Here is a 20500-nt window from a genome sequence, read left to right as displayed (position 1 = left end):
AAAACCTTGGAAGGGCCTGAATTTGCAATCACTTGAGGGCGGTAATAATCAAGTAACATTAATATTAGCCGCGACCGTTCATTATCGCACGCCGTGCGATAATGTACTGCTTATCGTACGGCGTATATAAAATTACTTACAAATAAGCAGGAATAATGTATCATTTATTACGACGCATCATTTACGTATATTTATCGCTTATTCAATCTCTTTGATATGCCGTTCAATTTCTAGAATTTTTGAATATTCTCATATGCACAGTGCCTCTGGGGATGAAAAAAAGTGTAAAGAAGACGATAAAACGTGTTTTATTGCATATATGTAAATAATCTTAAAATATAAGGTACAAAAATCTCTTAAAATGAACATAAATACTAGAAATGGATGCAAAGAGCGCGAATATGGTCATCTATTACTGGTGATGAATGTATAATTAATTTTGCAATTATGTGTTGTCTAAATTACTACACGATATGGGGTTGCAGTCTTGGTTCCGAACAGCTTCAAAAACTTTTTTTAAATCCTCAGCTCGGCTTTTGTAGTCAACATCCCTGAAATAATTCATATAACTCTTTAAAACCTACAAGCCAATTAGTATACAAGGTGTGTCTGGATAGAGTACCATAAATTCGACCACGCATTTTATGACCCAAAATATGACAAAAACTTCTTAGAAATATATATCGAAAGGCGACTCGTTTTCGATATACAGGGTGTGGAAAGTTGGTTCCTAAAGATGGTTTTTAAATCTAATGCTTATTTAATAAAACATAGTATCTATCAATTTGTTAAATCTCAATTTTCCCGAAAATTGTTGAAGATTTCGATTTTCAATAAGGAAACCTTTTTTTATGTCAAAAACCTTCAAATTTAATATTTTTCCTATATAGTTAAGCACAAAAAGTTTAGGTACTTTTAAACCACTATCCCTCTGTAGCATCCGCCCTTGGAAAAACGTGGCAATTTCTTTATAAAGATTCTGGAAGAGCCCAAAAAGTTATAGTAAGTATAAAATTTCATTAATTTATTTTGAAATGTTTCGAAAATATTAATAAAAACCATCATCTAGAACTCAATTTCACACCCTGTACATAGAATACGAAGCGCTTTTCGATATATATTTATATGAAGTTTTCGTTATATTTTGGGACATAAAATGCGTGGTTGAATTTATGGTACTATGTTCAGAGACACCTTGTATATTGAAAAATAACATACTGATTCGCAAAATTGTCCAACAAATTCTGAACATGACGGCTGGAATCCGGCATTTGGCTCGCAGTTACCAAAAGTTCACAAAACACCCTGTGTTCGCAGCCGTTTTCATTCAGTTTATCGAAATAGTCCAATGATGACAGTATTTGGCTATGCAATTCTCTTTTGGGGTCATCGTTTGATCGGTATCTCGTTTGTTGCCTGAAAATATATGCTCAGTCGCTTGGAACTATTCACGAACGTATGAAAGGGAAAGTTACACTCACGTATTACTGGTATCATTAACATTAGTAACTGTAATAACTGTAGGGGTCAGAGCACTAATAAGTAGCCCTATGGGAATAAAGGTGGCCAAAACCTTTAATATTTTCTTCCATGAACTAGCGCCACGACCCCCTCCATGAGAATGCTGTCTAACATCATACGGTTTTTCCATTATGTTAAATGGAGTTTCGTACGTTTTTTCATAAATCGGGATGCCGTCATCGTAGGGGTAATACTTCTTCGGTACCTATAAAAACCTACGTTACAGCTATAAAATATGAAATACCTGACTTGATAGTGTGATTTAGTGACCTGGATAAGTTTATTGAAATTGAAATCCCTGCCAGTTTCCGCTGCTGAACTAGCGTAACCTATGGGAAATCTGTTCCCTTCGCCACTGGAGCTATGAGATGATATAGCAGAAGGAAAATATCCACTTCTTGGATTGTTTACTGCATGGGGTCTTGAAAATTTAGAACTGACAGGTCCAACAGAATATTGTGACCCCACAATAAGGGTATTCCCTTGACAGCAGTTTGGTGGATTTGGAGCCTTGTTGGCTTCAAACTGGTAAGGTTGGATTTCGTCGTTCGGCTGCTGACTTGGGGGAAACCTAACTTTATTAGTCCATGAATTACTGCAGGAAAAATGATTTCAAAAAAGGCATTATTTTTTCCGCACATAATGTACTCATAGTTTCGGGTTGTCCAGGGTAGTGTGTTGTCTTCAGTTTGCCTTTGTTTCAAAGATGCCTCGCTGTCGTCTTCTACATCCGGTCCACCTCTGCTACGGAAACTTTGATCTAAATGAGTTTAATTGCAATAATCTTTTGGAAACTATACGTTGTGTGGGATTATACCATCAAAGGAAATTTTACCATAATTTGGAATCGTCTTCGCTTCTGGATGAGCGAGCTTCACAGGGAATTTATTATGCTCATATTCGATCTTTAATTGCGGACTGGGGTGAAAGTCATCAAATTTCGATTTTATGAAGTTGTTGGTGCTAGTATTCGCCATTAAGGCACTCTTCAATTTCGTATGTGCATTAAATTGGATCAGGTTTGGCGCTGTGTTTTCAGCCTCTAAAAAATTATAGTGTGCGCCATGCAGGGTGTTTCAGGAGGAGATGTACAAACTTCGATATGTTATTCTACTTTTAATTCTAAGCAAAAAAATTCTGAGAAACATAAATCAGGAAAAGTTCGTCGAAGTTTTTCCGGATTTATGTTTCTCAGAACTTTTTTGCTTAGAATTAAAAGTAGAATAACATATCGAATCTCCTCTTGAACCACCATGAATACTCCTTATTTGAGTAAATAGGTAATTAATTTGGATTTATTCATGGGGAAGTCTGCTGACCACTTCCATAACTCCACGTGTAATGCCAGTAAAGGAGCGAACCGGTAAACAAAAATATTCTCAATTTTACGCTCTTTTGAGGTTATCGAAAATATTTTTTCGGGTGTTCGTTGCATTATGATCGTCTTACCTGCAGTTCTCAATTCTTCCAAGCCGCGATTAGACGAATTCTTAAATGGCTCGGAAGTGGTAGCAATTAAATCGGCATCAGAAACTGAAATACTTGCAGTAAGATTTCGGAAGAAAACAACGCCAGCAGTACCAGCAGTATCATTACTAGTTTGGTTTTGTGCAGCTTCATTGGCGTCTTGCGAAATTGCACCCTCGACAATTGACAAAATGGCGACCAGACTCAACGCACTCCACATTATTCCCCGGACGTTTACGTTTAAAAGCGTGATAAATTTGGTCAGAAGTAGTTTTATAAATTCCGTGTCACAATGCAATCTCGTAAAACAATAAAATGTAATGTGTTTTAAAGTTATTACGTGATGGAGATACAGTATACAATGTGTGGAGTTTCTCCATTGTGTTTATTTGTCAAGCGTGGATAAATGGAGTTATGTTTTGGGGTATCATGCTCTAGATACTAGAAGAGCGTTCGTATTTCGATTAAGTATTTTTTGAAAAAACGTCGTTACTTGCATCTACTTGCTTCGTAAAACACTTTTCGGTTCGTCTAAGGTATAGAGGAATATTTGGACTTAATTGTCAATAATCACGGTTAAAATAACTATCGTTGGAGAAATGATGAGATATTTATTTATGTTCAGTCTAGCGAACTGAAGAGCGTTTTAACGAAGCGTAAAAATAAAATCGTCATTAATTATAACGCAATTGCTCAGTTTATGTGGGTAATTCTGAGTAAGACACACCAACATTCCTTGTTTTGTTAAGTATTAAATTTCTGTCCATCTTTGGGAGTCACATTCCTGGCATTGTAGAGGGATGAAAGGTTCGATCGTGAAACAAAAACGTTAGAACCACAACGTTGTCATTTTTGCAACAAATCAAACGTTAAACTTACGTTTTCTAAGAATGAAAAAAATGCCAGTATTAAGCTTCCATTCTAATTTATTGTTCTGAGCGAATATTCGGTAAATTCCGTTCAGAAATAAAATCCGCCGCTAAAGAAAACCTAAAAATCATTGAACTCAATTTCAAATCTTCAGTTTGCTACAAATTGGAACATCTGGCATCGCAGCAACTCAAATGTCAGTTCCCCTCCTCTCTAACAATCATTGCCTGATTACTCAACAAAGCGACGATATGGGCAACGTGGCCCGTGCGTGTAATGTGATAGACAGAGTAAGAAAATTGACTGCTCATATGGTGCCACATTGCCACATTGTTTTAAATACGCGAAAACGTTAAGATGTTGTTTTCAGGTAACAGCTGATGCAGTAAATATTAATTGTCTTTCTTTAGCCTTTGTTATCATAATATCATCACTAGAAGTGTTAGTTAAATATAAATATGTTTCTTTTATAACAATGACGATTATCAAGGAAAATATGAATTAATTATATTACTAATGTGATCTCGGCATCAAGTCAACATAAATTAATTGAAGAAACATGGCTTCAATTAATACAACACCCTTGTTGCAAGAATTGGATTCCGAGATAGAAGACAATGATATTCATGAGAGCTTAGCTGTAAGGGATAATAAGCCGTTATTCAAACCTGTAGAACCTAGAGATAAATTTAACACCGTGTATCTGATATTCTACATATTGGGGATTGTAACCTTGCTGCCCTGGAACTTCTATGTTACTGCAAATGATGTAAGTGTCCCAAGAGAGTGATATATCAAAACAATAAACATTACTGTGAAACTACATGATTTCAGTATTGGATGTACAAATTCAGAGACACCAAAATCCACAATAATTCAGTAACAGGGAGCAAAGAGATAAACAAGACACCTTTACAGGCTGAGTTTACATCATACATAACAGTGGCTTCTGCAACTCCTAGTTTACTATTTTTTATTCTTAATGCAGCTATAAGTCACAGGTATTACTGTAACAATTATATTGATAGTTTTGTTAAATTTTTCACTATTTTTGCAGAACCTCAGCTAATAAAAGAATTCTGGGATCACTGTTCTTTATGCTTTTATTGATGATATTGACTCTTGTATTAGTGTTCATTGATACTGATAAATGTAAGTAAAAGAGTGAATGTATACACCTATTGTTAGATTTGTAGTATGCACTATTAACATTGCTAAACAAGACATCTCATTATTTAGTCAAATGCAAAACAGTGGATCATGGAAAATTTACATTGACGTTTTTAACATATCTTCCTGACATGGCAAGTATGCTTTAAACCAAATTGCACAAAAACAACCATGGATGTCATAAGGTTTAACATGAACATATCAAAAAAGGACTTAATTTGAATAATTTTTTGATAATTTATGGAAAGTTTCATAATTGTAGATAAACTTAAGTCAAATTCTGTTAGATGGTTTTTTTCTTAAAAAGTCCTAAATCAAACTACAATTTTAAATAATGTTAAATTTTATGGGGCTTTCGTTTGATTTCATGGACATCTTTAACAGCCTGATACCCTGTAGAATATATGTATACTTTATAGAGTAATAATTTTCAGGAATATACCTTAACTTGATTTTTACAGGGCAGTACTTATTTTTTGTTATAACACTTACTATAGTGGTTTTTCTAAATGGTAAGATTTAGCTCTATGTTCCCAAGCAAAATATTATTTCTATTAATTTTAGTGTGTAGTGCCATTTTGTCAGGAAGTATATTTGGAATAGTAAGCAATTTTTCCCCTATCTACATTACCGCAACAATAGGAGGACAAGCGTTGGGAGGCATTTTTGCAGCCGCCGCTGAAATTGTATCTTTGGCACTTGGCGCATCGTCGACCCATAGTGCTCTAGTTTATTTTCTCATAGGAAACATTACCATAGCGCTTTCGATTGTACTTTATATCGTTTTGACCAAAACAGTATTTTATAAAGTAAGTATCAATCTCAACTCCCTCAAAGTCCAAGACTCACTTATTCTGTAGTATCATATAGAGGATAAATTACTTACCATATCAGAATTCGGAAGTTCGTCCTCTACAGCACAATTAGTTTCAAATAGAGTGGTATGGAAGAAAACTTGGATCTGTGGATTGTCCATGTTCTTGGTTTTCGCCATTACTTTAAGTGTCTATCCTGGCGTTACGGTGCTTATAGAATCTGAAGGGCGTGGAAATGGAAATAAATGGAATGGTAATAAAACTAACAAGCTTTTACCTGAAAATAATGTTCTGCATTTTTTTAGATTTATATTTTATTCCGACTATTACATATCTCCTCTTTAGCATTGGTGACTATTTGGGAAGAATTTCGGCAGGCAAAATTCAGAAGGTAAGGGGGAAGAAACTGTAAAAAATATTTTAGCTAATACTACCACACATATTTCAGCCAAAGAAAGAAAGTATTATCCTAATTTTAAGCTTAGCCAGGTTCGTGTTTATTCCTCTTTTGATGTTATGCAATGCCCAACCTAGATTCTACTGGGCAGTGGTTTTTAATAAGGATTATCAGTACATCATCATATTGTTCATGTGTGCAATAAGCAATGGGTATTTGGCTAACATAATCGCGATTTTAGCCCCAAAGTAAGTAATTTTAACATTTCCAGTCAGATTTATTTAGTGATATTTGCAGGAAAGTGGACGATTTTGAGAAAGAAACTGCTTCGTTAATGATGACAGTATTTATGGGCGTTGGCCTAGCTTTAGGATCTGTTATGAGCTTAATCATGGTTAAGCTATTGTAGTTTGATACACAACAGGGAAAATAATATTTTAAGTTATCATGTACTAGCACTTCTTTGACTCATATAGATAAAAGTACATATCATGTTAGAGACAATTTAAATGCGACATTTAGTGAATCATATATTCAAGGAACTCTTTGGCAAATATACAATTTTAATATAAAACATCTTTTATGGATATTCCTAAACAATTTTTTTTAATGTTGATTCTGTTCACTTAATAAAATTACATCTATGTTTACCAAAAATTATTAATGCGTATTAATTCCCCTCATAAAAAATACACGTGGTAATTAAGTTAAAAAATGGTAAATTTCAGTTTGAAAGCTTTTTTTTGGTAGTAACAGAGCTACGGGATGAATTTTCCAGTAAGTGAATTCCTAAAAAATCCACAAGTTTAGAAATGAAATACAGGGTCTGTTCATAAAAAAATAATCTAAAAATTCTACAACGAAATTGCTCTACTGAAAATCCCCCGAGAATTCGTCCCTTTATAATCCGAAGGTCAATTACTAAGAATCTTCTTTTCTCTTCTCAGCTTAATATTTCTTTATAGTCTCTTATTTCTTATTTCGAAACAAAATTTTTTAAATTGTTTATGTAGTATGAAAGTGAATTTGCATTGATTTTTTTACGTTTATAACAAGGCTGGGGGGGAATTTAAAGCCGCACGGTATACAAAAAACCAATCTATCAATTTTCGGGATACCATGTAGAACAACTTTAAGCCAGAAGAGGCAATAACGAACGGAACTTACAGCGAATACAAGCGTAGGCAAAGAATTAACAATTCTTTTTTTTTCTAGCGTAGGATTTAGCTTTACACTTATGGTCATACCAAGGCGTTTTGCAAAAGATCAAAAGATCTTGAAAAATAAAACAAATCGAACGGTTTCTTATTTTCAGCCGTGAGTCGGTGTTGCGATTTTAGCTGGTGAGGCACCGAGTGCGGTTGCGATCATTTGGTAATTCAGTGCTTGTTTCCGGGCTAAAGTCATGTAAAGTGAGTTCGGCCCTATTTTTCGAAGGAGGTAAAAACCAGGTTTGTATATATCAAGTAAAACGTTAAAATATTTTACTAATTATAATTATTACCTACCATGTACAGGAGAGTATAACTACAGATTAAATTGATTAGGTAACAAAATATTTGAAACAAATTTGGAAATTTTCACTGAAAGGGCAACGTTTTTGAATACGAGTATCATTAGACATTCACCTATTCACTGCATACCCATTTTAGGAATGCCCACGTATTTTTAAATCCTAAATAAAGCTCTTCCTACTACACAAACAGCTAAATACAGCTATAAGCAGACGTAATATACTATGGTATACTCATACGTTCACGAAAAATATTGGAAAATGCTGCTTGATATGCATAATTTGCAACTTTAAAATTCACCTAAGTACCATTTTTGCATGTGTACCAGATGTTTACCATTGTTAACATTAATCTGGTGACACTCAAGGCCGATGAGGAAAGAAATACACATTCATACAATTTAAACAAAGCGATCCCACGCATACAGCAGCTGAATGATTTAAGTAACGCATGTATTTCCATTAATGCAGTAAACGGGAATTTTTTCCGCTAAAATGTTACTGGCCCTTCTGGTGACGTGTCTTTGGGCCGCAACAGGCGCTTTTCCGCAATCGAACTACGCGGACCAAGCAAATAACATCGCCTACATAGGGGAGGGCCTCCCCCCTGAGGCTGTCTTAGGGGGGAAAGTCACTCAGCTAGATGACCTCAGTCCGGAAATCAACTTAAATAAAACTAAGGCTGATCTTAACTGCGCTGAAGGATCTATGCAAGTATGTCATTATCGCTCAGGTTGTAAAACAGCCAATACATTTCAGTGGTATTTCAGATAAATATGAAGTTTAGAGAACCGTTTTATGGCACTGTATATGCGGACTTTGATAGGAACTCTGCTTGCCAAATAAATGGCAACGGAGCTTTGAAATATGACCTGGAGTTGCCACTTAAAGGGTGCGGGACTAAGCAAGTTAGTAAAAACTTTTACTAATCGATACATAAAATTAACACAGTTGTAAATGAAGGGACCCCAAAGGGTATTTACCAACAATATCGTGGTAAGGTTCCATCCAGGGCTGGAAATGGACGGAGATGAAATCATTACTATTGTGTGCCGATATCCACCACCCATCGTGGTTCCTCCTCCGCTGCCACCAAGGTAAACCCTATCACATTTGAGATTCCTATACAGGATGTCTCAAAAATATACCGACAAGCTTTAAGGGGTGGTGAAAGACATCAATACAAACGTTTTTTCTTAAACAAGCATATACTCGCAAATGAACCGTTTGAGCAGAAAAATGGCAATATGGTTTTGGTCATTATAATCATTTTCTGTTCTTAATAGACGCTGTTTGATTGATAATTAAACGATGGATTACAGTAATTCTTCAAAATGTTGACCATTTGCTTCAATAAAAAAATTGTACCGTCGGTTCATTGACTCACAGACTTTACGGAATATTCTGAGAATAGCTTCTAGATGTGCGCAAACTGGGCATTATTTTTGCTAAGAGATCTTCCTCATTACAAATAGGCGTTTAGTAGACCAAAGTTTATAGATAACCCCAAAGCAAAAAGTCCAGGGAGTTAAGATCAGGAGAACGCGCGGGCTAGGCTACAAGACCTCCTCTTCCAATGCATCGATGAATACCGGCAAATTATTCTAATGAGAAATTAATGTATTTTTTTGTTTGTTTTGCGGGCATGTATTTATTAAACAAAAAGATTGTATGATGTTCCCCACCTCCCCTTAAAGTTTATCGGTATATTTTTGGAACATCTTATAGATTTCACATATTACTAGTCACATGATGATGTTTATTGTGTAATATCAGTCTGATTAATATTCAAGGCAGGAAAGTGAGATTCGCTTGATTTTAGTTTCCGCCTACACAAAACAGCCTTAGGTAAACGCCTGCTTTTCATTGGAATCAATGGGCAGCAATTTAATTTAATGCATCTTTACTATGTGGCAGAAAAACTACAGCGATAAATCGCAAGTGAAAAATAGTACATTGTAAAGTCACTTTTAATAAAGCATCTGAAGTTATAAAAACGTTTAAAAATTAGTTATTGAGGAGCTGTAATTGCAGAGTTCAGTGTTTTATGCAAATCGTAGATACAGTATCATCTCCTCAGCAGGGACTTTGCAGGGATTTTCGTGATTATCCTAGATAAAGCATCGTGGTGAAATATGAAAGGGTTTAAGGAATCGTAGAGCAATTTTAAGCATTGTTTTTATAATTAAATACCGAAATTTTAGAACTATTTGTTAGTTGGCAAAGCTATACTTACCTTGAAATCTACCCTCATAGAAATTTTATTCTATTCAGCTTTGCCCCACTTATACCAGTACCTTATGAACCCCTTTCACCGCTACCAGTACTGTTGATAATCTGCGGAATATTATTTCTATCGCTATTTCTCTTGGGATTGGCCGCCTCGTACTTCTGTCTTAGAAGACGTCCAGTGACCGTAATCCGCACTATAACACCAGTAGAGAGTGACATCGAAAAACTCTCTGAAAGCTCTTTAGGCAAGTGCAAAAGCCTGCAAAGGCTTTTATTTAATTTTAGATCAAACGTTAGTATTGGCTCCAATACATGAATCATTAGGCTCTGAATATCCTGCAGAATCGCCATCCGAAATTGAGGAACTTCCAGTGGTTCAAGAGAACGTTAGTTTTTCCAGCGACGACTACACACAAGAGCCGGACGTGCAGCAGTTCACAGCCATCCCGAGCACTGTTCCTCGCTTACCGATTGCAGTCAAAGAAGATTCACCTAAAGTGAGTTATTTCTTACAAATAAGTGAAATTAAAAAATATACATTTATTTAGTTCGATGTGCAAGTAAAAGTGAAAAAGCCTCCATCGCCATCGCCTCCATCATCTTTTACCGACAGCAAGAGCTCTCGAACTGAGAGCATTATTGCCCCTATTCAAGAAGAAGTTCTTGAAATCGAGGAATCGGTAAAAATGATAGCAGTGTCACCTCCTGTCGTGCAGCAACCCGATTATCAACAACACTTCGTCGATGACGTATTCTTGAGAACCATTAAGGAAAAGAAGACTATCGAAGATGTGGATCGCCATATAAGAAATATTACCGAGTACCACACAGAGGCGAAACCACTACCTTCCCAAATCTGGGACGTTACTATTAAGAATTACCCGGTTGAGCCTCAGCCACCCCAATGGGAAAATTTCTCTGATATTTCCTCTGGATCTGGTAAAAGAATAAAATGTAAAACAATAATCACCATTTCACCAAAAATGTGCAGGATTGTCCACACCAAAACTACCACCGAGGGTGATGAGTTTGGCACCTCAGCAGCAAATTCATGATGATAAAGTTCCGTTGAGTTCTCCGGAACTTGTAGGCTATATCGGGCAGCAACCACCAGTAAGGGCTACACCGGATCGTGCAGTGGTAACCACTGACTTGGCTACTAGAACAACCGAAACGACAAAAGAAACTAGTGAGAGGGAAGAATGGCTCAGAATATTTAATATTCCGAGAGAAAATCCTAAGGTGACAGACTGTTTATATTGTTGCGTTTTAGCTATTCAATATATTCCACTGCTGCACGCACAGCCTAACAAGGTGACCTATGCTAGTAGAGATACTTTTGTGCATTCTGCCATTTTCTTATTCATTCATTCTATTCAGTACAAATCAATGAGATACAAGAGATGCTCTTTTTGTTGACCGGTTTCGTTGAGTGTGGCACTCTTTCGAGGTTGTGCACTCTTCCTACCAATACAAATCGTTGTTTTGTATACAGAATGCTATTTAAGTACGTGGCCAAACCTCAAAACGTGATTCTTTGAGTCATTGTCAGACGAAAAGTTTATATAAACATAGGTCCGAAGATGCTTCGTTTTCAAATTACAGGATTTTAAAAAATCATTACTTAAATAAATAAGAAACATGCTTGGTTAAAACTACACTTAAACAAATGAAATGCATTTTTTTTTAGTAAACAAAACATTTAACAATAAGTAATACAAAACTTACAATAGTTGCTGAAAATGTCTTCCTTCAACTTCAATGTAAGCATTAACTCATCTTAACATCGATTGTCGAACACGTTAAAATATTTCCGGCGTATATGTTGTTGGATTACATGAATCCCGTAACCGTTAAAAGAATTATTTTTCAGTGTTGACCGGAGTTTTATAAACGAAGGGGACTTTACGCATCCTAAAGGAAAAAATCTAACGGATTTAAATCCGGTGACCTGGGTGGCCATGACTTTGCTTAAAGCGAAAAATATATAAAATCTTTAAAAGTCTATTGCGCATAAATAACAATAATAATCATTAATAACACTGCCAAATTTCAACAAAATCGGCTAAAGAATTATTCAGATTTAAGAAAAAAAAAGTGATATTTTCAGAAAAGTTTGACACCCTGTATAGTGAAAATGAAACATTACTGGACCTATGTTAATATAAACTTTTCGTTTTAGAATCACTAAAAAAAAAACACCTTTTGAAGTTTGCCCACGTATTTAAATAACACCCTGTATATTATGTAACACAGGCATATTAAAAAATTCCTGGTCTAGCATGCTTTGAAACATTTTTTGTTTACTGCAAGTGTGTCGTACCTAAATTCTGCATCTCTGACACGTTTCACCTGCAAATAATGAACTAAATTACGATATACAAGTCATGCTTAAGAGTCTTTCCAAAGCCAGGAGTTTCTCAATACACTCTTGATCAAATGTAATTCTTAGGTTCCAAACTGGAGCGTTCTGATTAGGGTATTACAACCGATCGAGCCGGAAGAAAGTCACGTTATAGATACCGCTGAAACATTTAATTCTCAACTTACCATGACAGACAGAATGAAGTGGAGGCAGATCATTACAACTGAATCTACATTGAGAACTTTACTCACAGGTACGTGTTCGATTGCTAAATTGCTGGGTGAACTCCCTCATACATTAAAGCTAAAGGACAATTTCCACAGAAATTTGTTATTTGTAACATAATTGCGAACTGAAACAAATTACCGATTTTCGATCCTGATTTGAAGATCAAACAAAGTCATCTTCACAGGCAACATATAGAACGATGTCCCCTTCTCCATTCCTCTTTTGCATAGTTCGTACTGTCCCGTCCTGCAAACGTTTCTAAATGATCCTTTCCTATAAATCCAATTTTAGTCTAAAACACTGGTTTAGGGAAGTCTTTTTCACTACATTAAGCTGTTCACCTAAAATACAATAATTGCATCAGTGATAATTTTAACGATGTTTGCCCACAGTATGGTTAAAGGGACAAACTATTTTTAAGCTTTGTGTTCTTTTACCGCTTAAATTGCCACGTAATTTAATTTTATATATCACAGATATGAACAGTCCTAATGCATCAGCGTTGCTCTGAAAATTAAGGGATTCAAAATTAAGAACAAAAATACTGTATTTCTTGCAATAGCATGAGAAACTTCGACCAAACATCGTACTTTTAGGACCGTGTTGGGGAATATCAAGTCAAATTTATTCTATTCAATTATTAAATTGCAGGTACTTCATCGACAAATATACGTTATTGAGAATCTGTGGCGTAACGCCACAAGTTCAATACTCAAACTTTAATATTGAATAAATTTACGTATTTGAAAATTTCAGAGGCCATAGTACGAGAAGATTTCGAACGAATCAGTAGAGATGCACGATTTAGAGATGTTTTCGAACCGCCTAAATGGACAGTGATAATCCGCATTTTAACACCTGAAGACATTGGTAACTGTTATTTATTGATATTTTAGATCGTTTTAACCAACAACTTTGCAGGTCCGGATCAAAAATATATTATACCCAGACGTGGTAGTCTGCCAACATTGGTAGAATATGACTCCGACGATGGCAGCAGCATTAAGGAACCCCAATTATACCCATCTTCTGTGTACAGGAGGTAATTTTGCATTAACGTCTAAAAACACTATAATTTATTAGAAATAAATAGGTCACTATATCGAAGTGAAGCTGACTTACGCTCAATGACCGAAATGACTGTGGACTTCGGGAAGTCCTATCCTGATAGCAGTGGACGCAGCCAGGTCACTCCAGAGTCACCATTTTTATATCTGAACCGGTCTTCGAGTCAACCAAGCTTGGGGAGGTCTCTGAGTGAATATACTGAAAAGGACAGGTCAGCTCTTGGAATATGCTTTCCTTACTAACGCAAGCGTCGATTTTTTACAACTTAATTAATCTGAATTGAATCTAAAGGAGGATGTTTGGAATTAGCAGTGTGTCTCTTAGGAAATAGCGAAAACACTTCGTCAGCCGCTATAATTTAAAGTTTTGTCCGCAGGTGGTTTTTGCCGGACACGCCAAGTCCGCAGCAAACTCCTCGTTTACAAAGAAGCCCCAAAATTAAAGCTTTCCACCTGCCAAGAGTGAGGCTGGATAGTGGATCGTCTAGCGGGAGAGGCCCGCAGGCCGAGAGTTCTTGGCAAGCTAGCGAAACTAGCAGGTAATGTTGAGTTACGTCGCCAACTCTTGGAATTTTCGTGAAATACATTTACCGTGAAATATTTATAAAATACAGGGTCCGCCAACAGGATTGAACGATTTTAAAATGCTTGCTGTGAAAAATAAACGTAGCGATTCAAACAACCGGTAGTGAAACATGGACTTTATTGTTGGCAATTTCTTAATGTCTGTAAATTATGTCCTTAAGATATCCGCCATTCTCATTAACAAACGTTTGCAGTCTCTCCCTGAAATTTTCCAACACGTTCTGAAACAAGCCTTGGTCGATTTCGTTTACCGTTTCCCTAATCTGACCTTTTATTTCTTGTATTGTCTGAGAACGAGTAGTGTATACTTTTGGCTTTAGAAAATCTCATAGAAAATAATCTGGTACTGTTAGATCGGGAGATCTTGACGGCCATGGAATGTCACCAAAACGTGAAACGAAGCGACGTAGGAACATTGACGTAAAATAGCTAAACTTCGCCTACTGGCATGAGCGAGTGGTATGGGCGAGCGGTGGAACCATCTCGTGGAAACCATACAATATTTTTGCCCCCTTTTTGAAGTTTTAAATTTACACGTGTCCAACATCATAACATATCAGCTAGAGTTACCTTTTTTGTAGGAAAGTTATGAAAAAATCAAGCTATAAAAGAAAATACTGATTTCAACTCACTAAAAAAATGAATAAGCTTAAAGAGAAATTTTAACTTCCCCTGTATAAGGAAGACATATGAAACATCTGTTTACATGTGAAAATTAGCACGACTATGGGTTACTTAAATCGCCCAATTTTCATTGTTACCATGATCATTTTTTTTTTAAGTTGCAGCAAAAATACTTTTTTCAACTTCTTACTCTGAGAGCGAATAACTTGGTAAGGAAGGCCGCTAGGATTTTTTTAATATGTAGTACTAACATTATTTTAGCCTTCTCTGCAACCCCTAGAATTTATGACAAGACCTTTCCGGACACCCTGTGTGTAATCCCTTGGATAGTCATGTGCCCAAGAACGAAAATTATGTTTGTTAGCATATCAAGTTAGATGAAAATGAGCATACTCAAAAATTACACACTTTGATGACAAACCCATTGAGAACACTTCGATCGTTATTTAACACTTTTAGCATTTGTCTGCTGAAACGTAAACGTGCTTCTTTACCAAGACTATTAAATTTATGAACAATCTGCACTTTAAATGGGTGATGGTACAAGTCTTCGTGCAAAATGCGTCTTAAACTTCGATCAAAAATATTCAACGCAATCGCGTGCCTGACGGCAGAGCGCAACGGACTTCGCTGAACCGATCGCCTGGTTCCTTCAATATTTTCTGGAGTACGAATTGAATGAGTACCACCAAGGAATTTTGGTACCACGCCGCCTGTTTCTTCAAAACATCCTACCCACCTTAAAATCGCGTTTCTTGTTGGAATGCGTCCAAGGCGTGGCACACGAAATTAATTGCGGAAGCACCTTTGTGTCTGTACTACATATCGCGTGATAATGAACCACTTTACGGGAAAATCTGGTTTATTTCCCAAGTAGCCATAACGCACTTCATTGCCGAACTGACAGAACAAAGAAATCGCACTTTGACAAACGCGACTTCATTTGTTTTTCCATGGCCAGCTTTTCAAAAACCGCTCAATCCTGTTGCCGGACCCTGTATTGTGTATTTACTATTTACCGTCAAGTTGTCATTATGTGTCAAACGTTTTAACACATTTTCCTGCAGTACCTTGTCAGAATGACACCTGCCAAATAAGATTTGAAGCGGGAGGGACGAAGGATCGACGTTGGGTTGCATTGGTAGAAAATAAGTTACGGAGGACGCAGGATTAGTTGGCAGAAAGTTCTGTAAAACAATTTGGTCGTTTACACGTAACTTTTCAGGCAGGGAGCTTGTGCCCCAATGCAAGACGTTTTTGGCGGTTTTTCTTGCACGAACGTCAACTGAAATATCTGAAATATGGCATTTCATTCAAAATTTTTCATAGCAAACTGTTTTACTGTAGCACTACAATTAAGTACATGATTAAATCTGTTAAGGATGGCTCAAACCCCCGGCGGGACCACTACTAGCGAAGTGACCAGAGAGGTTCGTGGTAGAACCAGGGCAAAGTGGGGAAGACCTGGGCCGAAAGGATGGTTTCCTGACAGTGGCAGCGAAAGCGGATCTAAATGATCTAGGATATTAAATAATTTCATATTTCCTACCACATTTGTTACTAATAATTAATTGAAGTGAAGTTTCTGACAGGACTAACTTTGTGATACAGCAACTAACTGTGATAATAACCTACAAGTTTCTGATAATGCATACACCCATTTTAATTGAATTTAATATAATGTATAAGGAAAGCTCACTTATATGACACAATAAATGAATATATGTTTCTTACAATATTTGCATTTAACCAAAACATAGATGGTGTGGAATGCAGAGGATGGTAACGTCGCAATGTTAAGTCTGCCTGCATGGGAACGTGGAAGGTGACCGTTTCAGAAGCCCACCATTGGGATTTCGGTTATCATAAGTGATGCGAGATTCGCCAATATTTAAAAAATCACTGACAAACGATGTATGTAGGGTGTGTTAAGTGAAGTATTGCTACAATTCCAAGGGGAATTTAAAAATAAAATAAAACACAAGGTCTTATTACTTTGTGCTCACCATTGCTATCTCTGAAATGGTCCGAAAATCACGATTAAGTAGGATGTCCCTGAAGAAAACGCTTGACCAAAAATTCTTGAATAAAAAACAAGGCGTCCTAGGCAAACTTACCCTATATCTTTTCCCGCTATAGGTCGCCAAATTTTTCAAATTAATATCCTTTTTACGATATACGATACATACGATTTTACAAAACATGAAAAACATTTTAATTCTAAATAACTACCAACTTAGTTTAATTCTTATAAAAAATTTTCAAAATGTTGACGTTTTCCTAAATACGAAAAATTTATCTGTGCTTTGGGTATCGTCTCGGGCTTGTTTTAAAAATAATCTGCAGCGTTGAAAATTCTTTGCAGTAACTCAGCTTCCGCAGCGACGGGGGAAGCATACACTTTTGATTTAAGAGCTCTCCACAGGAAAAACTCTAGAGACGCTAAATCGGGTGAACTTGCTGGCCAATTTACGAGCGCATCGTTGCCCTTTCCGATCCATCTGTTAGGATATATTTCATTTAAAAATCTACAAACGGTTACATTAACGTGGGGTGTCCCCCGTCGTACATAAACGACATTTTGTCACGAAGCTATAACGGAAGATCCTCCAATAAATCGGGTAGTGTTTTGCAAGAAGAGTAAAAAGTTATCCTCATTTAACCGATTTGGCACTACAACTGGTTCAAAAATAAAATAGCCAATCATACCTGCCCAAACATTAGTTTTAACCTCATACTGGAAATGTTTCTCTCTAATTGCAAGAAAATTTTTATCGCTATGCACATGTTCATTGTGTTCATTTATAAAATTTTGTATAACAAAATATATAATGATAAATAATAACATTTTCTTATAAAAGGTTGCATTTGGTATTCTCATTTTTTTCATGAAACGGCCAAACGGCAGCTTATTTTTAGAATCCACACCCAAAAGAATTCATTATTAATTCCTGAAAAAAATCTTCGGAATGATTTATTTCGAATTAATTTTGACTTAAAGCAGAGACGTACACAAACCCTGAAATATAAAAAAAAATAAATATTATTTCCTGAAAAAAAATCAAGTATTAATTCTAGAAAAAATCAATTTTACTTTCTGAAAAAAAAACTATTAATTCCTGATAAAAAATCTTCAAAGCAGTTCGAGTTTCCAATTAATTTCGAATTGAAGCACAGGAATATACAGCTGAGATCTGAACCACAAAAAAACAGTATTAATTCCTGAAAAATGTTTTAAACAGTTTTCGAAGCAGCTCAATTTGCGATATCAGTTTTCGGTCCTGTCCAAAGATGGTCCTAAGTACCTTTCAAAAAAGCCAAAATTGCAATAATTTCGACTTTCAATTAAAAGTCCAATTGTGTCGTTTTCATTGGGCTGACAAAATTTAAATGTGAACCACAAGAAACAACAATCAAAATTGACCCCCGATCACTAAAAGCGTGAGCCGGAATCACATCAGGAACGTCCACTTTCACTCACTAACTCATGGATGTGCTAACGGCATAACTCACGAGTTTTTAGAAAAAAAGAAAATCTGATTATCCCGATTATTAGCGTAACCCCCATTAGAAACATCTTGTTCTTCGGCGTGCTAACATTCGAGTTAATCATCTATAAAAGCGGTATCGGTGCAACCTGGCTTTTGTACAGGTACAAGTACAGCTTATCGGTCCTATTACCGGCCATATTTCCAGATTTAGTAAAATGGGGGAATAGTTGTGAATTTAAGGCAGTAGTTTAGTAACACATGCGTAAAGTTCTTTTTCGCACCTGTTAGTTAAATAAATAACTGTAGAAACAATTAATTAAACATGGAATTAAATCTAATCTTACATAAAATAAGCACAGTTTAGGTAGGCAGTTTCAGGTAAGTTTGAAATATCCGACAATTGGACGGTCCCAGATTTTTCACTTTTAAAAGTGGAATGGATTTCCGTCTTGTTTCGCACCCTTTCAATTTAGCCGTAGGTAGTTAATGTTCCATTTTCTGTTTCTGCATCAGTATGACTCAAAATTCTTTAGAATTCATTAACGTAGTATTTATGGTAAACAAATATATGAAAGGGATATTGGGCATAGCCGTGAGCTTAAAGAGGAAACAAATTTTATAATCTCCAACGATAATTATAAGGATTCTTAGAAATATTAGGACGTTATGGTAATGACTTTATGAATTTTATGGTTCTTTAATGAGGGTCCTTTTACGATTATGAAGCGTCGGTTGTAAACAGTATATGGGTTGTCTCGTTATAAATTTCATAAATTTACAATGAGCCATTCTATTGAGGCATCCGCTAGAACTGCAGATTCAAAGATTCTATTCCAAAAGCTTTGTCCTATTAATACTTAACCTTTCAGCATGGAATACCCTAAAGACATAAACGCTGTCTCCAAATCAAGAGATAAGGATTTCTTTGAAAGCCCAATTTACCACGCTTTGAGTAGCACCGAGCAATGCTTAGAAGCAAAATCCAATAAAAAGGGTCTTCAGGTGTGACTGCGCACACCCTTTAGCTGGTTTATTTAAAGACTTAAAGCAAAATGTGTTAAACACAATTCCTGGAGGTATAGAATTTTCAATCAGAACCGTACTAGTGTTTTAATTATTTCGGAAAACTCAGTTGAGGGCGTGAAGTTGACGAAAATTTCCCGAGATGAAGCAGCAATTGACACTGTATATTAATATACTGAAAACCTCTTATATCTTGATACGAACCCGCTTAGATCGAGGTGTTAAAAATGTCAAAGGTATAAGTATAATGTGACAAGTGCAGTAGGCCCATGTCACAAGTACTGCCATCCTGGTCCCTCGTGTTACGCGCATGACCATCATCAGTTTTTTAGGCAATGTAGAACCAATTATGTCAAATAAAGGTTACCCCGTGTAATAAAATCTGCCCTTTGTAAAACTATAAACTGGCTGATAAATTACTTTCTAAGTTGTTCCTGAGGTCGCTGTTCTGATACATTAGGCACAAGTTCAGTAGGTCCATTAATTGCTACAACACAATTTTATTAATATTTGAATTTTGTAAGTCCCAACAAATACCGTAACAACATCTAACAGATTTATATCGCATATTATTTTTAATTGTTGCCTAGCTTATTCTTAAATGAATAATAATTTTAAAAGAACGCTCGTGGATGCTGGACGTTTGCAAAGAGCTCCCTGATTTTGACTTTTTTGTTTATACACGGAATTGGAGGAAATGACGTCACTTCTTACCCTTTGTATGCGACGATTGAGTCGGCGCATGACGCATCCGTCCAAAAAAAAAAAATTGAAGCAATTTTGCCGGCAATTGTTTGTTACGTCAACTTTTCCTAGGCCGATGGCGAATACTAATGTCAAAGGAAGAGAAAAACGTAATTTCAGTAAGAAAGCAGTTGTGAAGACGACCGCACGCGACAGAGCCAGCTAAAGATGCTTAGCGATAATATTACATATCAGGTACTGCCTAATTGGCGATTTACCTGCCCCGACCAGTACAGGGCAGGGTAAGCAGACCCATTTGGACAGTATAAAATTAAATAAGGGGTTTCCGTAAAACATTGCCCCATTTCTTATTAAAAGCTTTTCCCTTTAAAGCTTAAAATACTTAACTAAACTTTACGCTATAAAATTCTCTATGAAGGTAATAAAA

General features: G+C 36.1%; 3 protein-coding genes across 4 annotated transcripts; 2 read left to right on the top strand and 1 right to left on the bottom strand.

The window, feature by feature from the left end:
• Positions 1-312: 312 nt before the first annotated feature.
• Positions 313-3738, bottom strand: LOC136408182 (uncharacterized). Its single transcript, XM_066389039.1, has 7 exons — positions 2971-3738; positions 2339-2563; positions 2170-2281; positions 1792-2116; positions 1482-1726; positions 1219-1416; positions 313-551 (listed from the first exon to the last, which is right to left on the bottom strand). The coding sequence occupies exons 1-7, from the start codon at positions 3206-3208 to the stop codon at positions 446-448; spliced, it is 1449 nt and encodes a 482-aa protein (XP_066245136.1). The 5' UTR covers positions 3209-3738; the 3' UTR covers positions 313-445.
• A 548-nt stretch (positions 3739-4286) lies between these two features.
• Positions 4287-6796, top strand: Ent1 (Equilibrative nucleoside transporter 1). Its single transcript, XM_066389268.1, has 9 exons — positions 4287-4627; positions 4693-4859; positions 4916-5010; positions 5490-5540; positions 5593-5837; positions 5889-6096; positions 6149-6234; positions 6292-6488; positions 6538-6796. The coding sequence occupies exons 1-9, from the start codon at positions 4418-4420 to the stop codon at positions 6647-6649; spliced, it is 1371 nt and encodes a 456-aa protein (XP_066245365.1). The 5' UTR covers positions 4287-4417; the 3' UTR covers positions 6650-6796.
• Positions 6797-7530: 734 nt separating this feature from the next.
• LOC136408327 (uncharacterized) lies at positions 7531-16622 on the top strand. 2 transcript variants are annotated; one of them, XM_066389250.1, is made up of 14 exons: positions 7531-7691; positions 8225-8467; positions 8524-8661; positions 8717-8850; positions 10028-10230; positions 10328-10482; positions 10534-10924; positions 10977-11227; positions 12438-12603; positions 13335-13448; positions 13500-13620; positions 13672-13857; positions 14023-14184; positions 16236-16622. In XM_066389250.1, the coding sequence occupies exons 2-14, from the start codon at positions 8249-8251 to the stop codon at positions 16369-16371; spliced, it is 2376 nt and encodes a 791-aa protein (XP_066245347.1). In that variant the 5' UTR covers positions 7531-7691; positions 8225-8248; the 3' UTR covers positions 16372-16622. The 2 variants fall into 2 exon arrangements, with proteins under 2 accessions (XP_066245347.1, XP_066245346.1); XM_066389249.1 differs by having other exon boundaries at positions 10310-10482.
• Positions 16623-20500: the final 3878 nt, after the last annotated feature.

This window comes from Euwallacea similis, chromosome 4, assembly GCF_039881205.1.
Source record: "Euwallacea similis isolate ESF13 chromosome 4, ESF131.1, whole genome shotgun sequence".
Taxonomy (NCBI): domain Eukaryota; kingdom Metazoa; phylum Arthropoda; class Insecta; order Coleoptera; family Curculionidae; genus Euwallacea; species Euwallacea similis.
Note: the sequence above shows the minus strand (reverse complement) of the source record. Positions and strands in the feature narration are given on the sequence as shown.